Genomic DNA, 25,237 nt, shown 5'->3' on the forward strand with positions numbered 1-25,237 from the left:
AGTATGAACCCAACTCTTCTCTGTCCCCATAGTAGCTATATTTGATCAGGTTTTTTTTTCCTTTGCATACTCAGCATTTTGTAATTTTAAACAGCTTATTAATATAATCAGGTTATAAGTCCCAACATGTGGAGGTTGATGCCTCAGCCTTTAGATTTTTTCTTACTGTTGTTTTCTTGGGTTCTAACCTCAAACACTTCTCTCAGTCCCTGAGCCAAGGTCAAGGCCCTAAGCAACACTGTCACCATAAATGCTCTTGTTCCCTGCAATTCCTCCTGGGGCTACAAAGTTAAGCTCACCCCTTTGCCCTGAACTAAAACCAAAATCAGAGACTCTGCTCTCCTACAAGTGCTCACATACAAGATCAAGGAAAAACATGAAGTAAACATTAAAGACCAATTATAAAGACTCCACAAGACCAAACTGTTTACTTCTTGTGTGGGAAAATGTTTTCTGCAGTCTTTAGACTGTTGTCATTACTTGGATGGTTTGAAAGATCATACATAAATAAAAGACTTGGGGTTGAGTTGAATAGGATGAGATAATTCTAAAACATAAAATTTCATAGGGAAAGATAAAATGGAGTAATTATACAAAGGAGGCATGTATGGAAGAATCGATATAGTAGAAACAGGTCAGAGTAGAGGGCTGGTAGTCCTGGAATCTTACTTACATGGGAACTGAGTTAAAGAGGGAATCATATATATCTAGAATGGAATAAGTGCTTCTAAATTTATAAAGAAATAGAAAGACAAGGGGAAAGGACTAGGTAGGAACTTTGAGAAGGCTCTTTAGTGTAAGAGGTGAAAGGGTTGGGAGAGGATAAGGAAAAGGGAGAGGATAAGGAGAGATTTTAGAGGGATGTGTAGATTAAAGATTTGGAGGGCAGGGTAGTGATTAGAAGTAAATTAGATGCATAAAGAAAGATAGGGTAAATAGAATGAGAAGGATAAATAGTGGGGGAAAAATAGAATGGGAGGAAATACACAACTAGTAACTGTAACTTTAGAAGTGAATGGAATGTACTTCCCATAAAAGGGAAATGATAGTGGAATGGATTAAAAATCAGAATATGACAATATGTTGTTTAAAAAAAAACACAAGTAAAAGTGAAGGATACACAAAGAGTTAAAATAAAGTGCTGGAGTAGAATTTATTATGATTTAGCCAATGTAAAAAAAAAAAAAAAGCCTGGGTAGTAATTGTGATCCCAAACACAGTTAAAGCTGAAGTAGACTTAATTAAAAGAGATAAACAGGGGAAATTATACTATGTCTCACCTTCATTATTTAATATTGTTTTAGGAATGTTAGCAATAGCAGTAAAAGAAAAAAAACTGAAGGAATCAGAAAGGGAAATGAGGTAGTAAACTCTTTTTGCAGATGATATGATTATTTATTTAGAAAATCACAAAGATTCAGCTAAAAGTTTCAAAAATTAATAATTTTAGTGAAGTAGTAGGATAATACTAGCTAAATAAATAGAATAAACCTAGCTAAATCATCAGCATTTTTATACATCCCCAACAAAACCCTGCAAGAAGAGATAGTAAGAGAAATCCCATTTAAAATAACTGTACACAGTAAAAAGTAGCTGGGAGTACACCATCTATAAAGGACCCATGGACTGCATGGACATAATTATGAAGCACTATTTTATACAAATAAATCAGATTCAAATAATTGGAGACATGTTAATTGTACATGAGTTGGCAAAGCCGATGTAATAAAAATGATATTTTTACCTAATTTATTATTCAAAGCCATGCCAACTAAATTACCAAAAAATCATTTTAACTGAGTTAAAAAAATAATAAAATTCATTTGGAAGAATAAAAGACAAGAATTTCAAAGAAACTAATATTTAAAATGTAAACAAAGAAGGTTTAACAATACCAGATCTTAAACTGTATCATAAGGCAGTAATTATCAAAACGAACTGGTATTGGCTAAGAAATAAAAAGGTAGATCAGATGATACAATTCACAGCAGCAAATGATTGTAGTAACTTTGTGTTTGACAGATGTAAAAATTTAAATTTTGAGGATTAGAATTCATTATTTAGTAAAAATTATTGAGAAAGCTAGAAAGCAGTCTGGCAAAAATTGGTCATGGACTTAAACCATTTACTCAGGGGTCAAAATGCATACATGACCTTTAGAAGAACATGGAATATATTATCAGATTTATAGATAGGAGAACAATTTATGAATAGATAAGACATAAAGGCATTGTGAGGGGTGAAATGAAAAATTTCATTAAATTAAAAAGTGTGCATACAAATAAGACCAATGTTGACAAGACTAGAAGGAAAGTAGAAAACTGGGGGAAAATTTTTATAGAGTTTCTCAGATAACACTCTTATTTCTCAGATATATAAAGATCTTGTCAAATTTATAAGAAATGAGTCGTTCCCCAATTGACCAATTGTAAAAGGATATGAACAGGGAGTTTTTCAATGATGAAATCAAAACTATTTATTAGAGAAATGAAAATGAAAAGAACATTGAGATATCATCTTACACTATCAGATTAGAGAAATACTCTACAATTAGGGAATGACTGAAGGAATTGTGGGATGTCTTTGTGATGGAATACTATTGTGCTACAAGAAATGATAAACTGGTTGATTTTTAGAAAAACATGAAAAGATTTGCATGAAATAATGAAAAGTGAAATGAGAAATACCAAGAGAGTTGTTGTACGTAGTAAAAGAAATACTGTCCTAAGAAACACGTTAAATGACTAATTCATCTTTAGTATCCTAAATACTCAAATCAACTGCAAAGGGACCTATGAAGGAAGATGTTATTCACCCCCAGAGAAAGAACTGTATATTATGGTTTTACTTGTGTGTGTGTTTATTTGTAGCCTTATCTAGGAAGGGGCAGGGTAAGGGGGAGTGGGAGGGAGAGGGAAAAAAAGAGCACAGCAGAGAACAAAAAAACACTTGGAAGCACAGAAAAGCCTAGTAGTTTTAAAAACTATGTGTGGTATTTGTTACATAGTTTTCTAAAAAATGTAAACACTCTGAAATGAAAATTCTTGGTTTTATATTGAATTGTCTCTATGTTATACTATATATATGGAAATGTTCTTTTTTGTCTTTAAGATGAATTAAAAATGAATTAAGAAATTAAAGACATAATTGGGAAATTTCATTTTTATTTTTTAAAAATTACTTTATTTGTTTTTAGTGTTCTACAAACCTTCCTTCTCTTCCCTCCCCCCTCTCTCCCCACTCCCTCCTGGAGATACCATTCCTATTAAATACGTTTTCACCTTAGTCATGTTGAATAGAAGAGTTTAAATGAATGGGAGAAACCATAAACAAAAGAAAACATAATACAAAAGAAAATGATCTGCTTCATTCTGTGATCCAATTCCATAGTTCTTTCTCTGGATGTGGAAGGCATTTTGCCTCAAAAGTCCATTGGGAATTTTATTTTAATTTTATTTGTTTTCAGTGTTCTACAATCACTTCCATATCACTTAGATTTTTTTTCCCTCCCTCCACCTCCTGAGATGGCATACAATTTTATATAGTTTCTGCACATACATTCCTATTGAATACATTTTCACTTTAGTCATGTTGCGTAGAAGAATTAAAATGAATGGGAGAAATCATAAAGCAAACCAAAACTTAATACAAAAGAAAATGATCTCCTTCAACCTGAGATTGAATTCCATAATTTTTCTCTGAATGTGGAAAGCATTTTGCCTTAAAAGACAATTGGGAATTTTTTGAGTCCTTGTATTGCTATGAAGAACTAAGTCTACCAGAAAAATTCCTTACATACTGTGGTTGTTGCTGTGTACAAAGTTCTCCTGGTTCTGCTCCTTTCACTCAGCATCAATTCATATAAATCTTTCCAGGCCTCTCTGAAGTCTGCCTGTTCATCATTTCTTATAGCATGATAGTATTCCATTACATTCATATACCACAACTTCTTCAGCTATTCCCCAGTTGATGGGCATCCCCTTGATTTCCAGTTTTTGGCCACCACAAAGAGAATTGCTATAAATATTTTTGTACATATGGAACCCTTTGCTATTTTTATGATCTCTTTGGGATACAGTCATAGAAGAGATATTTATTTGGGAAATTTTAAAGAAAATAAATGAAAATACAGTAGAACACACACACATAATATCGATATTGCAGCTATGTAGAAGAGATTAGATGTAGGTATAGTTTAGGGGTGGGGAACTTGAAGCCTTGAAGTCCTATGTGACCCTGTAGGTCCTCAAGTATGACGCTTTGGCTGAATGGAATTCACAATTTCACATTTGTTCTGTGAAGTTTGGATTCAGTTAAAGGGCTGTACTTGAGGACCTAAAGGACCACATGTGGCCCAAGGAGCAGGTTCCCCACCCTTGAGGTAGACCAATTAGGAGCTTCTTCAGTGATCTGAGTCGACAGGGCTTGACCTAGTTATTTAGATGCAGTAAAGAGAAGGGGATTGAAACAAGAGATAGTAATGTGGAAGTTTCCTTGAATCTTGGCAGCTGATTGGGTAGGAGTGGTGGTGGTGAAGAGTGACAGTGAAAGTTAAAAATGATTCCTAACTTGTAAAACTAGGGGAATGGATAGATGATAGTGATAGTATGGTTAGAAAAAGGGAAGTTAGAAAATGGCTAATGGTTTTAGGAGGAAAGTTAGGGAATTTTATTCTACAAATGCTCAATTTTAAGAGTTCTCTAAGACATCTAGGTGAAGATTTAGTTTGGCTCATATCCAAAAGGAATCCACACAATTGTATACATGGTAATTTGTCATTCAGTGTCTGCTTAAAAACTGTGAGAGAGAGAGAGAGAGAGAGAGAGAGAGAGAGAGAGAGAGAGAGAGAGAGAGAGAGAGAGAGAGAGAGAGAGTGTGTGTGTGTGTGTGTGTGTGTGTGTGTGTGTGTGTGTGTGTGTGTTGGGGAAGTTGGGAAAAAGAAGACCCATCACTTCTCAAAAAAATCCATTTCACTTTTTGAAGAATATAATTACATTTTTTCCAGATATCAATCCTAAATTTGCATCTTTGCAACTTCTACCCCTTCCTTCTGAGTCCAAACAGAACAAATCTGCATTACAGTCATTTATATACCTCCTACATTGTCTTTTCTCTGATATGCACCTTGCCACTTCCTTCAACTAATCCTCCATCCCCCCTCCCTTGAAGCCTTGCTTGTTTCCTTTAGGAACACTTCATTGTCCCTAACAATCTGGAAAGGCAAAAATGGAATTCCAGAGAGAGAGATTGTCAGTTTCAGAGCCATCTGCATATAGATGGTAAATGAACTCATTTCAACTTTGAACATCATCAATAAAGTGTGCAGAAAGAGAAGGACCAGTACAGAATCCTGGGGAATATTCTCACATTGTAATTAGGACGTAGATGATGATCCAGCAATGGAAATCAAAAATGGTTCACCCAACAGGAACAAAGCAAGGCATAACAGAACAGTACTGATGGAAACCCCAGGAGGAGGGAAAATCCATAAGGAGCAAGTGAGCAGTAGTGTCAAATGAGGGAAGATGAGGACTGAGAAAAAAAACCGTTGGATTTAGTAATGAGGAGTTCATTGCTGACAAGGAAAGCCATTTTAGTTAATCAATTGAGATGGAAGGCTGGTTACAAAGGGTTGAAAAGTTGAGTGAGAAAGAGGAAATTAATACAGACTACTTTTTCTAGCAGTTTGACTGTAAAGGAGGAGAAATGTAAGAAAATAGTTTGAAAATGTTGCATCAAATTTATTTTTTTATGTAGTTTTGGGAGTATATGTGGTAACCTGAACATGCTTGCAAAGCAACAAGAAAGAGCCATAGACAAGATATTTAATAGGTAGAGGGAGATTGAAATGACAAATTCATATATAAGAGGATGGGAGGAAAGGAAGGAGGGAGTGAGGGAGGGAGTAAAGGTAAGTAGATAAGAAGTCTTCCAAAGCAAGACTTGAAAATTGGGTTCTTTAAATGAACATTCTTTGTGTTGCACCATCCTCTCTCCCAAAACCTTTCCTTCCCTCCTCCCACCCAATTGTCCCTCATGTATTCATTCTGTCAAACATCTTTGCGTTGTCTTTGGATTCTCTCCTTTCTGTAACTTTCTTTGTCATTCCTAGGGTGACAGTGGGGGTCCTTTAGTCACTAAGAAAAATTCAGTATGGTGGTTGGTTGGTGATACAAGCTGGGGATCTGGATGTGCCAAGACAAACAGACCTGGAGTTTATGGAAACCTGACAGTATTTACAGACTGGATATACCAACAAATGCAGGTAAAGTTTTGGTTTTGCCTTCATTTCATTAAAGATATCATTCTTTCCTCCTTCCTCCTATCTTCCTTTCCGTTAAAGCTCACACATATATAATGTACTGTCCTTTGTGCATTAACGCAGAACCAAATGGCCAATTATGAGCAGTAGAAGATGTATTTGGTACCCTCCTAGTAGTAGTGATGGTAGTTGGGAGCCATTTCTCTGATCTCTACATAGATTTTGGAAATTGGCAGAGAAATCAGCCTGATTGTGCCATCTCTAACATGCTTGAAAGCCTTTTCTTCAACACTTATGGGAGAGGAAAACGACTGCCTCTTGAAACAACTCATTTGGGGCAGTTCAAATTATTGATCCTACTTGTGTCATTTCAGCTTAAGCAGAAAAATCTGATCCTACTTTTATATGATAACTCTTCCAATACTTGAAGACATTTCCAGATATGATCTGAGCTGGGTGAAGTGCAACAGCACTACCACCTTCTTTTTATACACTGTTCCCGTTGGTGCCACCTGGGAATGCCTACTTTTTTGGTTGCCATTGACTCATACTGAGCTTGAAGTCCACTAAAAGTCTGAAGAGCACTTTTTAAAAAACAATTTTTTAAAAGCACCTTTCATTTTGACATCAGTAATTTCAGGATTCTGTCTCAGATGAACCGTCTCTTTTAACAAAGAAAAACAGTTCATCTAATAGGATCAACACAGTGACCACATCTGACAGAACATTAGTCCCCCCTCTCTACCATGGAGAGAGAGATATACATCTTTACCAGTTCTTTGGGAGCAAGATTATAGGTACTCAGATTTAGTTTCCATTTATTAGTTTTTTTAACCGTTTTCATTATTTTGGTCATCATATGTTGTGAAAAGGAATGCAACTTGTCCTCTTAAAATATAGAAATGCCAGTATACATAGCTATAAGTGGATTCTTTGAGAGAGAGATCTCTGAGCAGAGCTTGAAGAGGTCTTATACTTGCAGAAAAGTAGTTTATTCCTGTCTATGTTAGCCTTCCTAGCAATTATCTGCATTTTAGGCTTAATATAAAACTTTACTTCTGTTTAGTAAACTTATAGGACTATGTTTTGAATTAGGAAGATCTAAATTCAAATCCAGCCTCCGACGCTTACTAGCTGCAAGACTCTGAGAAAGTCCCTTAACCTCTATTTGACTCAATTTTGTCATCTGTAAAATGGGGATAATCATAGCACCTACTTCTCATGGTTGTTAGAGGATCAAATAAGATAATTTACAAGTCCTTAGCACAGTGACCCCCCAGTGCTATAGAAATGCTAGCAACCACTTTAATTGTCATTGCTTATATTATTATCATTATTAGAGAGAAAGATGGCTATTGTCTTTTTACCTCCATACGTGTATTCTGTTCTTCTGGTTCTACTTATTTCATTCTGTATTAATTCATGTACAGCCTATCCCACTTTAAAAAATCTTCTTTCACAATTTTCTACTGCAGAGTAGGGTTCCATTACATTATCGTACTATAGCTTGTTTGGTTATTCTCAATTTTTGCTATTACAAAGAATGCTTCTATGAATGTTTTGGCACCTTTTTGAAATTTCTGTCTCTGACCTCTTTTCCTCAGATGATTTTCACATTACTTTTCATCTAGCTCTTCCTGCATATGTCCTGTTTTAATGAATTAGATTTTTTCATCTGAGTTGCAAAACCCTATATTCATCAAAATAAAAACATATGAAAGAGCACTTATGGTGACTTAGACAATGTTTTAAATTTGGGAAATTCAGAATCATAGGATAATTAACCTCAATAATAAATAAGCAAATATTTGTAATAGGAACTGTCATTTCTTTCACACCTCAAGGTTTGCAATCCACAAAACAATCTTGTGAGGTATTTCAGATATTATCCCCATTTTTCAGATATAGAAACCAAGGCTTATAGAAGCTATTTGCCCTTGGTTCTACTAAGTAGAACCGAGGTCTCCTATCTCAAGTGCTTTCCAACTCACCATATTTTAAATTTATTCAGACTAAATGTGAAATTTAACCTAATTGATAAATTGTTATTGGCATACCCCTTCTGAGAGAAAACTGGGAGTGGGAGTTGACTTTTGGGTAAACATGACAAATATCTAGCAGCGACATTCAAGTGCTTTTAATTCTAAGTAAAATTTATGATTTTGTTAAGATTCCACATTTTGAATCTAAATAAAAAGGTCGGCAAACAATAAAGTGAACTTCTTATAGCTATTTTCCCAATTGAGAAGCATTTCTGTTGAAGAGGTAGTGAAAGTAGTTGTTAGCATCCCTGCTTCTTTTATACATCCCAAAGTTGTTGGGAATTTTAGAGCAGGATATTAGGATGGAATGATAAGATACCTGGAACTTTTAAAATAGAGTACCACACATTTTTTCAGGCTAATTTTTGAGCTTACTTCAACCTAGATTATGCATTATTATTAAAATTTGGTACCAATTGTTAAATAGTGGAAACCAGTTTGGAGTGTTTGGTTTTAGTGAAAAGATGAAACAATTTATTTTATTCATGTTTATATAATTCAAATAAAGGAAGAAGACTGAAAATAGAAATGGAATAGTGTTAAACAGCAATTTTCTAGTTCCTATTTCAATGGCCTTTTCTCAACCCTCATTTCATTTGACTCATCTACAACTTCTGACATTCTCAACTATTTCTTCCTAGACATTCTCCCCTTCCTTGGTTAATATTGTTTTGTCTTGGTTCTCCTTTTTCTGTAGTTATTGGTCTTTTCTTCTCCTTTGTTGTATCATCATTTCTTCCTTTCCCACAAAATGTGGATGTTACCCAGAGATCTGTCCTAGCCTTGTCCTGGGTAATTTTATCAGTTCCCATGGATTCAGTTAACATTTTGATGTGGTATATTGCTAAACTTACCTCTTTCTCCTGAACTTCAGTGCTATATAGCACTGGAGACAGATGAGAGGAGAGAGATTGGAATCATCCAGAGTCTAGATCAATTAGAAGGCTATTGTAACAGGCCAGAGAAAAGGCAATAAAGGCTTGAACTAAAGAAGATGCTATATGAATGAAAGTAAGGGTAGATCCATGATAGATGTAGTTTATGGACATCCCTACTTGAGTACCCCACAGGCAAGAGTTTGCTAAAACTTCCTCTAACTGGCAGTTGTTCCATTTTCAGTGCGAGCATTTACTTCTCAAAAATTGCCAACACTTCAAAATCAGGAATTTTTAATTATCTAGACTTGATAAAGTGATGGATAGATTAAACTTAAAGTTACATTTTTATCCCTACAGAGTCAGTAGTTAATAATTTACCAGCATATCTCTGCACTTAGGCATCTAAAATTTAATATATTCAAAAGAAAATCTCTTCAGACCTGTCTCTTTTGTAAAGTACCTGATTTATGTTAAGAACACTATTATTCTTTTTTAAAAATGTATTTTATTTTTTTCCCCAATTACATTTTCAAACAATTTAACATTTGTTTTTTTTTTTAAGTTTTGAGTTCCAAATTCTCTCTCTTGTTTCCTCCCTCTCACCTTTCCCCCTCCCCAAGAAGGTAAGAACTCAAATATATGTCATGTATGTGCAGTCATTTAAAACATGATGTACAGGAAGATTCAACTAAAAGAAAAAGAATGAGAGAAAGTGAAAAATAGCATGCTGCAGGCTGTATTCAAACAATATCAGTTCTTTCTTTGGAGGCAGAGAGCATGCTTCCTCCTTAATCCTTTGGGATTGTCTTGCATCATTGTATTACTAAGAATATCTAAGTCATTCGCAGTTGTGCATCATACAACATTGCTGTTACTGTATATGATGTTCTCTTGGTTCTTATGATGCAGCAGCATTTCATTTTAATCATATGCCATAACTTTGTTTAATCATTTCCTAATTGATGGGTCTCTCCCCCCTTCTTTGGTATTACAAAAAGTCGCATTATAAATATCTTTATGTATAAAGGACCTTTCTGCACTTGACCTCCTTTGGATATGTATCTAACACTGGGATCTCTTGAAATCTGTTTTCTTACCATACCACTCAATTGAATGCATTTCCAATTTATGTAAAAAATCATTCATTTTATCACTTTTGCTATTATATACTGTTTGCATTCAACAGCAATATCGAGTAATTTTGATCCAATCATACCTTTAACCAAACTTATTTTTGTAGTTTTCAAACCTATTGCCTGAATTACACATATTGTGTCTTTTGTATGAAGATTAAACATCACAGTTATCCTAATAGAACACATTTCAATTAAAATGAGCTAGAATCTCAGTTTTCCCATGGACCATTTACTGTTAGCACTTGAAATTATAAGGCTTACTACTTTGTCAGTCTACTGACAAAGATTTAAAGTGGCAATCTACTTTTTTAGGTCCATGAGAATCTGCTGTTCCTTGTATATATAATATATATAAATATATAAATATATATTATAAATAAAATAAATATACCCCCAATGGTTCTTCAAGGACAGAGTTTTTGTAGGTTATCCTTAAATTATTCTGTGCTACAATTTTATTTCTGTATTTTCCGTATCATAAGGTATAACCAAATAAAATTTCTCATATCCTTATCTGAATGAAATCAAAACCCTTCCTCAAATCTTCCTTTCCAAAACTCTTTATATTCACATCTCCTATTCACACTAGCCATACAGATAGACTGCAACTCCCTTACCTCGGTCTTTCCTGTTCTTTTCATATTGTGATCCAACAATTCTCCTATTTTTCGCTGATTTAAACAAACCTCTTTTTCCCCTTTAAGAGAAGTGTTAATAATAGATAGAATCAGATAGATTTAAACTGTAAACTATAAACCCATATTTCCCCCTCATTTTGGAACTGTACTGATACTTCTTTCAAACTAGTTTCAGTTCCTTTTTTTTCTTTTGTCAGTGAAATAACTTTCTTCCCTTGCAGTAAAGCAATCAATCTGTCACTCTCCAGGGAAAAGAATATAAAAAAAGATCTAAGTATTGTTTCCATGTAACTTTCACAAAGTTTTGTTCTTATTCCTTTAAACATATTCTATAGAGTAGTATCTCAAGACTCTCTAAGATCCTTCAGCATTTATGTAAACATTTGAATCACAATTTGGAAATGAATCATGTAGAACTTACATTTCAGTCACCAATTTAGTCTCCAATTAAATTAGTTTACAATGCTGTAAATTTCTGCAGTCTGGGAACAAAGATTACCTTTTCTCTTATCTACGTTTTCTTTTTTATTTCCCCAACTTGGCTTTGAAGGCTTTGAATGTTCTTCCTTCCCTCTTTATACCCCTTTTTCCTTGACTAATTAGACCCCAGCAAAAAGTCAGTTTGAATTTACCAAGACATAAACACAGACGATGCTAACAACATTCCAGACATTACACAAATACAAACACTTAAACCGAAACAAAAACAAGACAGATACATAGTCCCATGTGGCTGGGTTTGGGGTTGTCAGTTACTTTTCATCTTCAATTTATAATACTCAGAGGTACTGATTTGAGGCCAAAACAAATTATCATCTGAATCTCTTGGAATTTTAGACCAAATTTCACCTAGCTTAATTGAGTGCTTCTTGGTCATTCTCAGATCCCCCAGGAGTTTCCCTGGTCCCATATTATAAGAAATTTTTCTGGGAAGGGGGAAGATTATTTGGGTATACTACTACTGGAACCCATTTTTCAACCGTGATGAAACAAAGCCTAAGTTAGGTAATTTATTAGCAAGGCATGCAGTTGCTGATAGATCAGGTGCATGACCCCTTAGCAGGCATGAGGATCTAGAAGAGAGAATTACAAGGGTTGTTTATTTTATAATAAAACATAGTTATTATTGTTAGATTTAGGTACTTTCTAGTGCATGGAGGACTCTCATTGGTATTATCCTTCTTACCAATTAGAGATACAATAATACTGACTTTCCTGAAATGATGATTTACAGAAATAACTAAACTTAGTTTAGGGCCATAGAACTTCACTTCAGAGACTATATAGAATGTCCATAATGAGAATCAATTTGATTCTCTCACTTTATTCATTCTGCCACACTGCTTTACTTAGGAAGATAAGTAAATATAAAATGCATATGCTAAATAAAAATGATTTTGCTGGGAAGGTAAGAAAGGGCATACAACTGGGGGGAGGAGTAATAAAGATCTAGCATAAGAGTTGACACTTCACTGGAATGCAACTAGGGACTTCAAAGAGCAGAGGTGGGAAAATAGCATTCCAGGCACAAGGGACAGCATGAAGGGAGAAATGGACATTGGACAAATAATAGAAACTAGGGATTTTTTAGCTGAATTGTAGAATGTATGAGGATTAATGTCAAATGTCTCTAAAGGCAGATTTTTAGTCAGATAGTGAGAGTGTTAAATGTCAGAATATTTTCTCACAGAGGTAAATAAGAAGACTGAATCTTCTTGAGCAGAGATCAGATCTGTGCTTTAGAAATAGTGATCTGGCTAATGTGGGGAATGGAAGGGAGAGGAAAGAGAATGGAAGTAGGGAAATTGATTAGGAGTCTATTGTAGCAGTGTAGCCAAGATGCATAAATGCCTGAATTGTGTAAATGGAGAAGAGTTAAATCCAAGAGATGCTAGAAACAAAGAACTGACAAGTTAGAGAAACTGAATTGATATGGGAAGTGAAGGAAAGGGGAGATTTGAAGACTTTGAGGTTGTAAACCTGAATGACTCAGCAGGATGATGATACCTTTAACAGAAAGGGCTATTTTGCTTTCTTTTGTTAGAATATCACTTTGCTTTATTACCTGTGTCATATACATTTTTATCACTTGTTCTCTTGTATTTTTTTCTAAAGAAATAAGATACTGATTAGTAACAGACAAGGAAATGGAAAGAGGAGATTGTTTGGATTAGATTACATTTCAGAACCCTCCTAGTTCGACAGTAAAGACAGTAAAATTTTAAAATTTTGAATTAATTTGAGAAAGTCAGGAATTAGGAAAAGTTACAAAGTAATACCATGAGAAGATGGGTTGGTCATGTGGCATAGATGAAGTTCTCAATTGGTACTTATGAGATGTCAAGTGAAATTGAAGACTTTCCATAAGGTAGGTGAACCTTGTGGTAAACTAATTAATGAAGTAACTTATGACAGAATACAGCAACAGAATGTTAAATCACTTGATAATCCTTTTGTAAAAGCTTCTCTGATCACTAGGTTATCATTGAAATTTTGTAAGTCAAACTCCATAGTCTCTATCTAGGTTACTGTCTGTGGCATCATCTTTCATTTATTCCCAATCGTAGCACTGAATATGACTGTGGGGAAATTATGATTCTGATGGCAGTGATAATGTAGAATATAATGATCATCATGATATTGGTGACTGAGATTGGCCCATAGTATCATACAACAGTTAGCTACGTTCCTGCTGCCAGTTGGAAGCTTTCCATAGGTTTTGTCATGTCTTGACATGCCTAATACCTTGGTATGTTCTGGCATAATTAATACCTTGCCTTCCTCACCACCATGCCCATTTGATATCAACTCATTTTAGTATAGTCCCAGGGCATACTATTCAGCTACTTCCTGATTCTAAGGGTAGGAAAAAGCTTTAGTCAAAGACTTGTAATCACTTGTAATTATCAGTCTTTAATTATACCATATTGTTGGATTCCTTGAGCCTTGGAGGTTATCCCAAGTGGACGTCATACTTCTTGGGACCCCAGTATCCATTCTTTCAACAAACGTATCCCTTAGATTGTTAATGAAAAGAATACCTTTTCCCATTTCCAACTATGGACATTTTGATCTAACAGAAAATCAAAAAGTTTTTCCAGACTCATCTTGGTGTTGAGAATGAATTAAACTATAATTCCCAACTGCATTTTGATGACTGTTTCATCCTCTCTAGTTTCTATTGATTGTTTCATTTTAGTTTTCATGAAAAAAAAGTGGTATTGTAGCTAAAGAGTCATCCTCAAAGTAATAAAAACAGCATCAAATCCTGCTTCTGATGCATATTAACTGGGTGTATCTCCCCTTTTCCCTCTATACTTTCACCTGATGTGAAATTTCAGCTCAATTTATTATTTTTGTGAAGATGTTTCTGGGTAGCTAGGTGGTACAGTGGATAGAGTGCTAGACCTAGAGTCAAGAAACCTGAGTTCATATCAAAACCTCAGACACTTACTAGGTATGGAACCCTGGGCAAGTCACTTAACCTCTATTTAACTCAGTTATCTCATCTGTAAAATGGGGATAATCATAGCACCTACCTGTCAGGATTGTTGTGAGAATCAAATGAGATAATAAATTGTAAAGTGCTTAGTACAGAGTCTGGCACATAGTTAGGGGTGATGATGATGATGATGATGATGATGATGGTGATGATGATGATGATGATGGTGATGATGAGGATGAGGATGATTCTCAGATCTATTTATCCATCCCTAACCTCTCCCAAGACCTCCAATCTCACATCTCCAACTGCTCAAATTTTAAACTCAATGGGTCCAAAATTGAACTCATTGCATTTTCCCCCAAGTCCTTCTCTGTAACTTTTGAGAAGTCAATCCACCTTATGCAAAGTGGAATCATCCTTGATTCTCCATACTCTCCCACTCCCCATTCAGTTTGCTGCCAAAGCCTATTGATTCTATCTTTACAAAATCTCTTTTTTTGTGCTTCCTTGTCCCCTGGCACTGCTGTCATCCTGGTGCCAGCCCTTATCACCATGTCTGGAATATTGTGGTTGCCTGCTGATCATTCTTTCTGCCTCAAAGTCTCTTCCTCTTCTTGTACATCCCCAACTTATCTGTCAAATTGATTTTCTTAAGACACAGGTCACCCTCTCTCATTCCATTCAATAAACTTCAGTTGCTTCCAGGATCAAACATTAAGTCTTTTGGTGGTTAAGGGGTTTCATAATATCCTCTTCCAGTTTTTTTATACCTTACTTTCCCTCTGCCCAGAATCATATATTATATGATCCACTGACACTTTCCCCTTTACCATTCTTCACATAGGACATGATATCCCTTGATAGTGGACATGGCTGTCAGCCATGCCTAGAATTCCCTTCCTTCTCATCTATATTTCTTGACTTCCCTGGCTTAAAACTTGTCTTCTATAAGAAGCGTATTCTAATTCCCCTTAATACTAATGCTTCCCTTCTTATTTGTACATAACTTTTTGCATGTTGCCTCTTCCGTTAGACTCTGAGCTTCTTGAGAGATAGGATTTTGTTTTGCCTTTCTTTGTATCTTCAGTACTTAGAACAATACTTTGAATAGCATTTGCTTAATAAATTCTTGTTGTCTTGATTTGAGAGATCTGTATTGGTAGGAGGAGGTTCTTCATTGGAAATTCACTGAATCAACTGAAATCACAGTTCTGGACCACTCTCATCAGCTGCCGAAAAAGTTTCAGTAGTCAAAACCAAGCAGAAGCTATACTGAATTTTTAAATTTGGCGTGATGTTTTCTCTTTTATTGTTTCTTACAGGCAAACAAGTGATCTGTATGTCTTCCATCTTTGAAAATGATCAACAAGCTAATCAAGGAGTGGATTTTCTCTGCATTATATATTATTACAATAATTCAGTTTCTTTTATTTTTATTAAAGAGTAAATTCAGATGTCTTTTATACTCTTCACAGTTCTGTGCAGACTACATTAACTTTTTTTGTGATTTCTTACTGTAAACACAATGTACCTGAACTTTTAAGTGTTACTGATTTGTCTGAAATGAATGCCAAATATTTCTTGGAGTGTGGAGACTTGTGAATCAAACCAGAATGTTTCATTAGCATATGGTTTATGTTCATAATTGAAAAAGTCATTGATTGTTGCACAGTAATGTTTTCTAATAATCTAGGTTTTGTGTAACATACAACAGTGTGTATTTAACGAAAGATATTGATTAGAACCACTCAGCTGCTAATTGACTTGAAATGAAACATGATTCAGGGGAGGACAGATAAGCCTTCCTGGGTGAGAATAATGTGATAGTACCCCAGCAGTACATTCACATGAAGCCTGATAGCTTTCTCTGAGGTATTTGCTAATTTGTACTTTTCTGTTTTTAGTAGCATTGTGCAGTGGCTAGAAGTGAATGATTAACTTAACTAAGGCATCTGGGGGAAAATCAGGGATGTGCTATTTTAATTATAGTGTTTTCATGAAGTTTTCTATATATACCTCTGTGTTAATATGATTTGAGTTTTGAAGCCTTAAGCTATTATATCAAATATTTGGCTGTTTGAAGATACTATGTTCATGAATATCTGAAATACTCTAAATTTGACTGATTTATGTTGATAGAATGTGTGACATCAGTGTCTTCTAGAATTTTCCAAATAAATGGTGCTGCTATAGATTGACAAAGATGATAAAAAATAAAAATGAAAATTATTGAAGGAGCACAGGAGAACAGTCATACTAAAACAGTATTGATGGATCTGTGAACCTTTACATCTCTTCTGGAAGTTAATTTAAATTATGTCACCAGAATCTCTAAAGTATACATTTTGTTGTCCCCACAATACCACTATTAGTTAGGCTGATACACTAAAGAAGAAAAGGATCTATATGGACAAAGGAGTTTATAGCAGTATTTTTTTTATAACAAAGAGCTGCAAACTAGAGGTAACCATCATATGGATAAGGATTAAACAAAGTGTGGTAATAAAATTAAGTAATGGAATTTTATTGGGATACAATAGGTGAGGAAACTGATTCAGGAAAAGTAATGGGGAGACTCACTTTTATAAACTGATGCAGAGTGAGATGAGAAGAACCAGGAGAATGGATTATACAGACTGAAAATTGAAAAGAAAAACTCTGAAAGACTGGTAAATGAACTGATAAGCCATGACCCTAGAAGATTCATGATGAAACTTTCTTCCTTGGCATTCGTTGATGAGCTAGGGGTGAAGGAAGAAACATGCGTTTTTAGAAATGGCTAGTATGTGTGTTTTTTCTTAACCGTGTTCATTAGTTGAAAGGAAATGTTTTCAAAAAGAATTGGGATGGGGGTTGATAATGATATGAAAGAAAATTGATGATAGGAACATTGATAAAGTATTTTTTTTGAAAGTAGAAGTTTCCAGAGAAATGCAAGCAAGCGGGACTGCTTTGGTACTAACATGTAGAATATATTTTATATTTAAAAAACAAGCTGTTTTTAATGGAGATTCATGGTTTCATGTACAGTGTACTTTTTTCTATTCTTTGTATATGGAAATCCTCATTTCTTCGTGTTTGCCAATTTCAGACTAACAAAAAATACATATAAATGGTGCTGAATTTGTGAAAGAAGAGTTACTTGTTTTAAACCAAATTCATGCAACTAAATGAAGTTTAAATGAAGTGTTTCTTGTATATAAACTTCCTCTTCCTTTGTCCACTTCCTTCCTGGGTACCCGACTTCCAAGGACTTGAATCATTCTGGCATTATTATACAACATGGAATCAAAAAATTGGAAGTCATGAATATTATGTTCATCTAATATCAAAATTTTCCTTTGTTTTTGGAGTTACTTTCAACAGACATTCCTTGGGAATGTCCAAACAGCACCCGATATCACAAGGTATCAGCCAATTGAACCCAATTTCTAAAAAAATAACTGTTACACATTTTTTTCTGATGCTTAGTTTTATTTATATGCAACCAATAGTTGTATCCTACATTTTATATCATTTTAAAAAGCTGTAAAATTAAATTGCACATTATCTTGCAAATAAATACTACTTTTTCATCCTAAATGGCACCTATGTATTACTTGACATTTACATAAATATCACCACCTTTGTTAAATGTGTACTTTGTGATTAAATCAGGAAGAGAAGAGAGGTGTAGAGTGTTTGACTAGCAGTACGCACAACCACCCATCTAGGTCTAGACCAATATTATTTTTTTCCCAACTGTGCTAAAATTATCGTGGAAAAATCTCCAATGTGATGATGAAAAAAGTTTTTAAACATATAACCTTTATTAGATCTTGAGAGTAGAAAAAAAATACAAATACTAACTTTAAAAATAGTACAAAACTCATTCAGTAAATTACAAAGGATCGATGAATCAATAAAAATTTGCTTTCCTTTAAAATTCCAAATTTTAGGAAAGAGGAGCAACTACGCCCAAATACTACAACTGAACCCAGGTTCAAGACCTTTGACCAGCACCCTCTGCTAACCAGAGAAACCGTTACTCTCTCCCCCCTGCTTCTTCTCCATATAAACCTGTCCCCTCTACTATTTCCCCAAGAAGAGTAGGAGGAGTAGTACTCAAAGGCCAGGCTGAACACAACTTCAGATCTCACCCATAACTATTTGTAATAGTTTTGGAGCCTAGATTTCATTATTCATCACACACTAATTACTCCCATGCCTTCTTTTGTTTTTTTTTTCATTTTTTCATTTAAGAGAAAACTATCCCCAGTCCCCACATCTAGCTCTCTCATGTACATTTTCAACTCAACCCATGTCCCACCCTAACCTTGTCCACTCTTTGTTGTGTCCTTTGGAATTTCCATTTCATAGTGAGCAAACTCCCTTTCATCTCAGACTACTTTCTCTCATACTTCCTTCTCATTTGCATTCCTAACTATGCTCTCTAGCACTGGTTTTACCGTCCTTCATTGTCACTACACATTATCTCTGTGTGTCTGTCTGTCTCTGATCTGTCCCTCTTTCATCAGAATATTCTTTGTCACTTCAAAATTCCACTAATACCTAAGTCACTCAGTGGACTTTCTTCCTTTGAAGCCTATTCGATCAAAATTTTTCACCCATTTCAAATTATGTTGGTTACATTATGTTGTGCAGTTGCTTTCAGTCCTAACTCTTTGGGACCTCATTTGGGGTTTCCTTGGCAAAGATATGGGAATGGTTTGCCATTTCCTTCTCCAGTTCATTTTATAGATGAGGGGATTGAGGCAAACTGGATTAAATGACTTGTCCAGGGTCACACAGCTAGTAAATATCTGAAGCCAAATTTGAACTCATAAGTTTTCTTGATTTCATTCCCAGCAGTCTATTCACTGCACCACTGTAATCAACCTCCAAATCATTCTTCCTTCTTTCTCAAGATGGTCAACAATAACCAGAGAATGGTAAAGTTCATGTTTTCTTTACCTCCCTGCCATCTTTCTCTAGCACTCTCTGAGCTGCCTGTGAGTGGAAGAGTGATCCCTCTTTCATGGAGAGGACAGTGCACATATGCTGGAGAAAGGTCTCTTGCTACCAGATACCATCATTTGGTGCCTGACCATTGGATCACCCCATCCATCCATCCTGCCCTTGCCTGATATGACTCATTGAGGCCTTCTCATCTTAATTACTGACTCTACCAAGTGTTAAGGGTGGGCCTTCTGCACTGTCAGATTTTTAATTTAGGTTTGATTTAGTGGAAAATTGTCATTAGAGAGCTAACAAAAGGAGATATACTTAGCCCTAACATAGAAAGGATGTGCAACAAGGATTCAGTGGCAGGTAGCTTCTATCCACATGTCTTCCCTTGGTCTCCAAATGTGTCTGTGCTCAGGAGATCAGGGTGTGCTGGTGCATGTGGTCTTCAGTCATTCATCAAGTCCCAGGCTTAGTGAACCCACATAGGTGGAACTAAAAAAATATTTCTTGTAAAATGACGTCTAGGTTGCTTTTTCCAGCAAAAGCTCAAATCCAGTGATTCTTAAAATGTTTTTTTTTTCTTGAATCTGTATTCTAGGTCAGGTTTTCTTTTGCTACGCAATACTTTTTAACCTTCTGACATGAGTGTGTGTGTGTGTGTGTGTGTGTGTGTATTGTATTCTCATGGCTTCCATTTGGCCCATTCTTTCAGAGAGTATGTTGCTTGGTCACAGCATTTTGTACCACTTATGTCCCAGTTATTCACTTCCTTTCTAATTCTTTCTCCCTTACCTTTCATTTGTTATCCTTTTTTCCCCACTAGCCTTCTCATTTCATTGACAGAACAATTTTAAAGACTCTTTTTAAAGTTTTATTTCATCTGTCTTAGAAATTCTAGTTGAATTTGTGTCAAAGTCATATTTTTCTTTGATTCTTTGCTTGTAGGTGTTTTGGAGTCATTCTCTACTTTTGGGTTTGTTTCTTGAACACCACAATAGCTTTATTGGGCAAATTCTTTTTTTTCATTCTTTTGGCCTACTTCTTGACTTCAGACTTGATATTAATAGGGCTTTGTACATTTCTAGAAGGAAGCTCTCTCTTTGTACTTCTGAAGAGAAAGTCTGTGGCTGCTTTCTTGATGTATTGAGTATTTTGTTGTTTCAGTTTCTTAGAGAAATCTCAACCTTGGGAAATATAAGCTTTCAGTGCTCCTAAACTTATCTGATCCAGGGCAAGGTCTGATTTCTGGTTCCCCTGATCTGAGCTCTGCAAGTTTCTGACCTGGATTTGGGTCTGAGCATCAGTAAACTGCTGCTGGGCTCATCAACTTTCAGCCAGCTGCTGAACTTACAGAACTTAATCTCCTTTTTTGGTTTGGAATTCCTACAGGCTTCAGACTAGGCTGGAGGCTGGAATTGACACCCTATTATGCTCCTGGGGTCTGAGTCACACCACTTCTGCTTGCTTCTGAACTTGTCTCTCTGCATGCTGATGAGGGCCCAAGATTGCTAGGAAATGGGAGGTGTGTGAGCATATGTCCTCTTAACTGTCAGCCCTGGATCTGTGACACAGAACTTGCTAGTGCTCAACACAGTGGCTAGTTTGCACCTTTCCCTGTCATTGTGCCTTGGTATGGGTCTGGGGGCTCTCTGGTATGACTTAGGACTCCTTCTTGTCCTGCTTTGCAGCCTCTCTCTTGAGCTGTGCACCAATGTAAACACAGTGTCATACCTTTATGTCTCACTGTGCCAACTTGGGCTAGAACAATGGCTATGGGGTTTTCTCAAATTTCCCATCAGTATTCAGTCTTACATTTGGAGGAGTTTGGGATGTGTGTGTTCCTCGTTGTGCTGCTCCCTACCACTTCATCATGTTGATTCTGCCCCTCAGAGGTATAACTGTTTATGCTTTATGGTAAGCAGGAAGCCACTTCAAGGGGAGACAGGAAACAATCAAGATCCAGGGATAGCTTTGTTGCTTTTAGGGAAAACCAATTCTTATAAGGAAACAGGAAACCCTGATCCATAGTTTTTAAAAAAATCCTTATAACAAATATTCGATCAAGTAAAATAAATTCCCACATTGGCCACATCCATAAATGTGTGTTTGGTTCAGTATATATTGATTATATATCATATATTACCATATGTTGAATATATGTCATATATATCAGTATATATAGAATATATATCACTTCTCTGTCAGACAGTCAGTTGTATTTATCATCTCACTCCTCTGGAATCAAGTCTGGTCATTACATTGATTAGAGATCTTAAATCTTTCAAAGTTGATTGTTTATACAATGTTGTTATTGTGTAACTTCTTTTTATGATTTTTCACTTTGCATAAGTTCATACAAGCCTTCCTAAATTTTTTTTAAACACTTCCTTTTGTCATTTTTTATGAAACAATAGTATTTCGTTAACCAATTTTCACTCCTCAGAATAAACTACCAAAAAAGAGCAGGAAAATGATTTCTAAAGAATCATTGCAATCCACCAGAATGATCATTAATCTTGTTCTCTGGGTATTCTGTCTACTGCCTTCATTAGGTTTACACGTATGTCTTATTTGTGGGTAGGCTGGTATCACCTAATAATACGTCCAACTGCATCTTTAGCTCTTTTGTGAGCCTAGGCAGTGCCAAAAATGAACCCTTAATCCTTCAACTCATTGGCCTCCTCTGTTCTTATCAGACTCTGAGATAAACTTGGTTGCCCTTTCTCTAGAGTCCTTAGTACCCCATAGGGTCACCATAAGCCTCAGGTCAATCAGCACCTGAAAGATGCCTTTTATATCTCCCTTGAGACCTTATCAAAAATCATGGTTTTCTGGAGCCCAATGATTCTTAAATTTGATCTATTTCCCAAGTCAGTTGTTTTTATATCAAATGTCCTACATTTTCTTCTATTTCCCATTCTTTTGATTGTATTCTAATATTTCCCGTTGTCTCATTGAGTCATTTATTTCTTTTTGGCTTATTCTAGATTTTAAGAACTACTCTCTTGGATAAGTTTCACTACTTTCTCTTCGAAGCTACTTATTCTCCTTCAACCTGTTTCCTCTAGAGTTTATATTTTATTATTTCTATCTTAATTCATTTCTTCTAGGCATGCATGTGGTTCTTATAGAAAACCATTTTGTCTCTTACATTCTCTATTTACATTTGTTAAGGAATAATTGTCTCCTTTGTGAACATCCTTAGATATATACATTTTTTTATACCATTTGTTCTCTTTATACATTTCTTGAATTTAGCTCCTGATTTATATCAGGGACAAGCTCTATTCCCTGCTGCACTTTTGAGTAGTTTGGTCATCCCTGCTTGGTCTCATCCTTGGTCGCTTGGGTTCTTGAGCTGACCCCTACTTCCCAGGATTAGTGCTCCTCTCTTCCATCCCTAGGCTGGGGTGAAGTTTAGAGCACTGGATTTTCAGGGTTTCCATGGTATTTCAGCAAAGAATGCTAGGGAATTGGGATTGAGTCCCGAGATCTTGTGCTGTTCCAAATCTGATTACTGTTGTTCACATAGATCACTGATGCTCTAAATCTCCACAATCTACACTGTGGGTCATTTAAAAAAAAAAAAACTCCCTCGGATTTTTTTGGGGGAGGTGGGGTTCTATTCTGAACATAAAGACTTGCAGTCTACGTGTGTCTGACTCAAGTCTTGTCTTGCTGGGAGGCTACTGGCTTATTTACCTATACCGGTGTTGGTTTTGCTGTTGTCACTCTTTCGTCTTGGACTTCTGCCTGAGTCTGTGCAGTTTTGGGCTGGAAGTTGTTACTGTGGTGTCTCATTGGATCCATTGATCATTGTTTACTCTGGTACAAAAATGAGGTTTTTCTTAGAGTTAGTATTCAGAAGTTGACTGGCCCGCCTCCATTAAGAATGCTTAGATTCTATGAAAGAAAACATTCTGTACAACATTGTCTGAAAATATGCCTAGGGTTTGTGGACTATGGCATAATATATAGAAATGACAGCTAAGGATGGAGTATGCTTAGGAAAGGCTGGTAAATGCATTGACTGGCTATTTTGCAGATTTAACCAAAAGGCCTTTAAACTAGACTAAACAAACGACAAACAAACAAGAACAAAACAGGGAAGGGAAAAGACTTTAAATTTACATTCCCCAAATTAGAGACCAATAAAGAACAGCTGCTAGGAAGGAAAAGGGACAGTCATTTATATAACCGGATGTTGACAATAGAATTCACTTTCTCCAGAAATGGCCATAACAACTGCCTTTGTATTTTATAACAGGAGAAACTAGAGGTGTTAACGAAAAAGCAGTACATTTGGCCAGCCACAGTTCTGAGTGGGCATACCTTATTCACAAGAAATAGGATAAATACATTTTATTTATTTAAAATAAATGGGAGGGGGCAGGATTGTAAATTAAGAAACTATACTCATGAGGAAATTTAGTGGGATATATGAGGGAGGGTTTTTGGGGTAAGGCCACAGAGGGAGAAACAGAAATGATTTTTGTCATTGGAATATACCAACCATTGGTATAGAAAGAGGAAATATATGAGTTTTAGAAATATCAGAAATCAGGCACAGACATATATATAATGGGAGATTTCCATTATCTAGACATCTGCTGGAACTCTCCCACCAAAGCAGAGCAGCTAATCAATCATTTATTGACTTGCCTTAATAATAATTTCTTTTTTCAAAATTTGGAAGCACCACCCAGAGGAAGTTATATTCTACATTCAATTCTCACTAATAGGAAGAAATAGTTGCTATGGTGGAAATGACAGAAATGTTGGGGTGAAGTAGTCATTCAATCTTAGAGTTTATGATAGAGGAGAGGAAATCCAGGCACGCTGGATTTTTAAATAACATTTTATTTATAATATATGTATAATAACATTTTTAAAATAACATTTTATCAACAATTTTGAACATAATTTTTTTAATATTTTGAGTTCTAAATTCTCTTGCTCCTTTCTTCCCTTTCCACCTCCCTGAGGCAGTAAGCAAATTGACATAGGTTTTACATGTGCAATCATGCAGAGCATATTTCCATATTAGTCATGTTGTGAAAGAGGACAGAGGACAAGAAAAAAACCTACTGAACCACCATAAAAAAAATAAAGTGAAAAATAGTATCCTTTGATCTATAGCCAGTGTCCATTAGTTCTTTCTCTGAAATTGGATAGCATTTTTCCTCATGAGTTCTTTGGAATTGTCTTGAATCATTATATTGCTGACAATAGCTAATTTGTTCATAGTTGGTCATCTTACAATATTGTTGTTGGTGTGTGTGATGCTCTCCTATGCATCAGTTCATGTAAGTCTTTCCAGGTTTCTTTTGAGAGCATCCTGCTCACCATTCCTTGTAGCACAATAGTATTCCATTACAGTCATATACTACAACTTGTTCAGTCATTCCCCAGTTGATGGACATCCCCTCAATTTTCAATTATTTGCCACCACAAGAAAGAGCTGCTGTAAATATTCTTGTATAAATAAGTCCTCCCCCCTCCTTTTTTAAAAATCTCTTTGGGATACAGTCCTAATAGTGGTATTACTGGATCAAAGGGTATACACAGTTTTATAGCCCTTCTGGCATAGTTACAAATTGTTCTTCAGTATCATTGGATACATTCAAAACTCCACCAACAGTGCCTCAATTTACCTACATCCCCTCCAGCATTTGTCATTTTCCTTTTCTGTCATATTAGTCAATCTGATAGGTGTGACATGGTACCTCAGAGTTGTTTTAATTTGCATTTATCTAATCAATACTAATTTAGAGTATTTGTTATATGACTATAGGTAGCTTTTATTTCTCTGTCTGAAAATTGCCTTTCCTTTTCTTTGAACAGTTATCATTTGGGGACTTCCATAAATTTGACTCAGTTTTTTTATAT

General features: G+C 35.5%; 1 protein-coding gene across 6 annotated transcripts in view; it reads left to right on the forward strand.

Annotated features, from left to right (window-relative positions):
- The window catches only part of TMPRSS2 (transmembrane serine protease 2), a 161,490-nt gene that overhangs the window by 101,477 nt on the left and 34,776 nt on the right, over positions 1-25,237 (forward strand). For 4 of the 6 annotated variants that reach the window (XM_072614769.1, XM_072614772.1, XM_072614773.1 and 1 more), the window contains one exon: positions 6,113-6,265. In XM_072614769.1, the coding sequence (XP_072470870.1) occupies positions 6,113-6,265 (153 nt within the window). Of the gene's footprint in view, positions 1-6,112; positions 6,266-15,723; positions 17,984-25,237 lie in introns of those variants that run through there. The other 2 variants (XM_072614770.1, XM_072614774.1) reach the window with 2 other exon arrangements.

Source organism: Notamacropus eugenii, chromosome 5 (genome assembly GCF_028372415.1).
Source record: "Notamacropus eugenii isolate mMacEug1 chromosome 5, mMacEug1.pri_v2, whole genome shotgun sequence".
NCBI lineage: Eukaryota > Metazoa > Chordata > Mammalia > Diprotodontia > Macropodidae > Notamacropus > Notamacropus eugenii.